The sequence below is a fragment of the Rutidosis leptorrhynchoides genome, unplaced genomic scaffold (genome assembly GCF_046630445.1).
Source record: "Rutidosis leptorrhynchoides isolate AG116_Rl617_1_P2 unplaced genomic scaffold, CSIRO_AGI_Rlap_v1 contig20, whole genome shotgun sequence".
NCBI classification, from domain to species: Eukaryota; Viridiplantae; Streptophyta; class Magnoliopsida; order Asterales; family Asteraceae; genus Rutidosis; species Rutidosis leptorrhynchoides.
In genome coordinates, this window is record NW_027266448.1 from 126044 (window position 1) to 129793 (window position 3750).

General features: G+C 41.9%; 1 protein-coding gene across 1 annotated transcript; it reads right to left on the reverse strand.

The window, feature by feature from the left end:
- Positions 1-206: 206 nt before the first annotated feature.
- On the reverse strand, positions 207-1988 carry LOC139881809 (uncharacterized). Its single transcript, XM_071866213.1, has one exon. The coding sequence runs from the start codon at positions 1986-1988 to the stop codon at positions 207-209; it is 1782 nt and encodes a 593-aa protein (XP_071722314.1).
- Between the last annotated feature and the right edge of the window lie 1762 nt (positions 1989-3750).

Genomic DNA, 3750 nt, shown 5'->3' on the forward strand with positions numbered 1-3750 from the left:
TGCCAATCGGGATGTTGAATATCCTTCAAGCTGCTTTTTGACATTAGACCTCTGTTGACCACCTTCATGAATGCCAATCAGGATGTTGAATATACTTCAAACTGCTTTTTGACATTAGGCCTCTGTTGAACACCTTCATGAATGCCAATCGGGATGTTGAATATCCTTCAAACTGCCTTTTGACATTAGACCTCTGTTGACCACCTTCATGAATGCCAATCAGGATGTTGAATATCCTTCAAACTGCTTTTTGACATTAGGCCTCTGTTGACCACCTCGTTCCAAAAGAACCTTAAGATGTTTTCATCACCGACACAGGAAGCATTCAAGCTTCTATAGATTTTTAAAGTTATCATTAACCTCCTCTGATACATGTCATCCAACATGGCCGACGAGGCTGCGGTGTTCCCTACTTTCATGTAGGCATAGGCTAGACTACTATATATGACACTATCTCCCAACATACCCTTCTCTTTCATTATTGAAAAGACTCTTTCAGCATAATCAATCCTCTCTCTTTTACAGAACCTCCTTATTAGCGCCCTGTACAGAGAAACATCGATACAAAGACCTTTCTTAGCAAGTTCATCTGGGAGTCCTAGTATTACCTCTTCCTCATTTAAGTCACAGTAGCCATCTATGAGCCAGGAATAAGTGCAGTAGCTGGGAGAAAATCCAGCATTAAGCATGCTGATGAGGAAATCTTTTGCGTTAAGCATGTCTTGAACCTTGCAGAAACCATGAATCAGTGCCTTGTACGTGAATTGGTCCAACTTCAGTCCAGCCTCGAGCATCCTATTCCTCACTTTCAGTGCAGACCTCATATCCCTTATCTTGCAGTATGCATTAATCAAAGTGTTGCACGTAATATTATCAGGTTCTACTTTCTGCTCGCTCATCTCATTCAATAGCTTGTTGGCATCCCTCATTCTACCTTCTTCACATAACTTACGCAGGATCGAATTGTACGTTGCAACGCCGTGATACAGACCTTTGGCCACCATCACCTCTCGCAACCTTAAAGCCTCTTCAAGGTCATTTATTCTGCAATACCCATCAATTAAGGTGGTATACGTCACATGATTAGGCGTAACGCCTTTGATCTCCCTAAAAAGCCTTACAGCCTCTCTCATCCTGCCTTCCCTACAAAGTCCATATATAAGAGAGTTATAGGTTACAATATCAGGACTAACTCCTCCTCTTTCCATTCGATCTTGAACACACAGAGCTTCATAATGCATGCCCTTCTTGCAGTACAACGCTATCAACGTATTGAACGTAAAAAGGTCAGGATGGACACATTTAGACTCCATCTCAATCAATATATTTTCCGCCTTCTCCGCATCTGCAGACTTGCAACAAGCATGAATCAGCACGTTATATATATGGATATTTGGAACGACCCCGAGCCTAACCATTTTCTTGTATAATTTCCACACCATATCAGTCAACCTTTCCTTCGCCAAAGAACTCAGCAACACAGTGCAGGCAGGCAAATGCGGCTTAAGCCCGCACACTCTCATGTGCTCGAACACCTGGACCGCATCCTGGGTCATCCTGGAATTCGCGTAAAATATCACCAGCCAGCTGAAAACCTGCGAATTCGCATCCGGGTCATCGTGGGCCCTCGCCAGAGCGCCCAAAACCGACGGGGAAGACAAGAAGTCTCTCAGAGCGATTTTCTCGAGCAGGTCCTGGGCGCTCTTGAAGTGCCCGTGCCTGGTGAGGATGTGGATCATGGTCCACGAGGACTGCAGGGAGTGCTTGTACCTGGGCATCGACTCCACGTTCTTGAAGAACGCCAGGAGATGAGAAGGATTGGGACCGCGGAGGGAGAAGTTAAGGAGGACTTGATGGACGACAGAGGAGGTGAGGACCGAAGAGAGCTTGGAGTGGAAGGGATAGTTCCATTGACCTTTGACTATGAGCCCGCAAATGCTTTGGGCGAGATGATGGGTTTCCAAGTTGAAAGAAACTGAGCCCGCCATTTCTGCAGGAAGATGAATCAGAGAGAGAGAGAGAGACCGCTGGCCGCAGCAACGAAAAGCCAGCAGCAGCAGCAGCGATCATGTGATTATCCTAAATAAATCTTTTCCTAAAATTTTAATCTGTTTTAGTATAGTTCGATTTAGTTGTTAAATTATACAAAAATATTCAATATTATCCCTAATATTGAATTAATGGAAAGATAATATTGAATGTTTTCACGTAATTTAGGAATTGCATTGAAAATATATAAAAAATCCATGAATTACATTGAACAAAGAAAAAAAACTATGTAAAACCATCGATTTTGGTATTCCCTCGTCTATCCTAAGGTCTTGTTAATCTGCAATTCATGGACCTTGATTCAGGCAAGATATGGGGTAGAACATAATCTGCAATTTCACTATGTACATTCCGTCTAAAATCAAAGAGATGCAATTTCCCTTTATTTATGTGAAGAGGACAAGTTGCGATTACCTATTAAGAGTATGGGCGTAATTTCACCTTGATGTCAAACCGAACTAAACTAATTAACTTCTGTTTTGGAACCTTACAACCAAATCGAATTGTCCAATAGGCCGGAAATTGAATCTGTTTCTTCTTCTTTTCTTTTTTTCTTTTTTCTATTTAATTAAACGTTAAACACCTTTCTCATACTTCCAGTCTTAAATACGTTTTCATGAGCCACGTCATGTGATGAACAAATTACCAGATAATTTTATCGGATGCTTGCATCCATGGGCATGTAGTGCTGAAAAATATATACATATTTCAAAGATGTCAAGAGATAGACCAGTGGTCAATACACCCCTCTATCTTTGCTAGCACCAATGTGAACAGAGTAGCAATCCCAGAAGAAATCACACAGTTACGACAAGCTACAGAAGCAAGAAAATACACACAGACGAGTAAATTCCTCAGATGATATCGGCGAATAACAGCCCATCTAGCCACACCAAGCAGCGAGCACACAGGAGCAAGCAACCGTGGTACCCCTTGCAGATCACACTGAAGCTGAAGCTGAGGGGCAAAAAAGAAACCTAGGCCACAAGATTGACAAAAATTTGTAACTCTTGGGTTACAATTGCCTCAAACATAGCACGAGCTCTAGGAGACGTGAGATGGGCATGAAGTGACGTGAATCACTGTGAGAGCTTCTTGTGTAAAATTGGGAGAACATCACCAAACATCTGAACTGCATGACACCCGTCTTGTTCCCGCTCCAAGAAGCTTCTTTGCAATGAGCTTTTAATGAGGGAATGTGATACAATTTTCAATGCCAAACTTCACCTTGATACAAGAATGGAACTATGTACATCGAGCAGCAGGGTTGGGTCATATTTGGAATTCCTGTGACATCATTGCCCAGGAAAAGTAGAACAAAGAGAATCTCTTCCACGTGAATGAGCAAGTTCTGCCTTGTCTATCTATGAGGAGACACCTTCGCTGTGGTTCTGTTTAGCAGTACTGTCAGCAGATTTAAGTGCTTTTCCATTCCTCTTCTCATACTCCTCCTTCAGTTCTTCCAAGCGTTTTGCTACCTGATCATCCACAAAGATCTATAAAAAAGAGGCGGAACAAGAGTAATCACAAACATCTACGTAGCACTTGAGGTCCCAGTCAACAAAACCATACAACTCTTGAAGCATTTATTGGGAAAAAGTCTTGAATTTGATCATGTCAACATAAAAGCAAACAAGATCAATAATCTCCATTTCATGTCATATTGAAGATTAAGATTTTCATTAAGAACGAAACTGAAGA

What these genes read in the sequence shown, in the direction of transcription:
- LOC139881809 (XM_071866213.1), bottom strand. Translation starts at nt 1,988, where the DNA reads ATGGCGGGCTCAGTTTCTTTCAACTTGGAAACCCATCATCTCGCCCAA.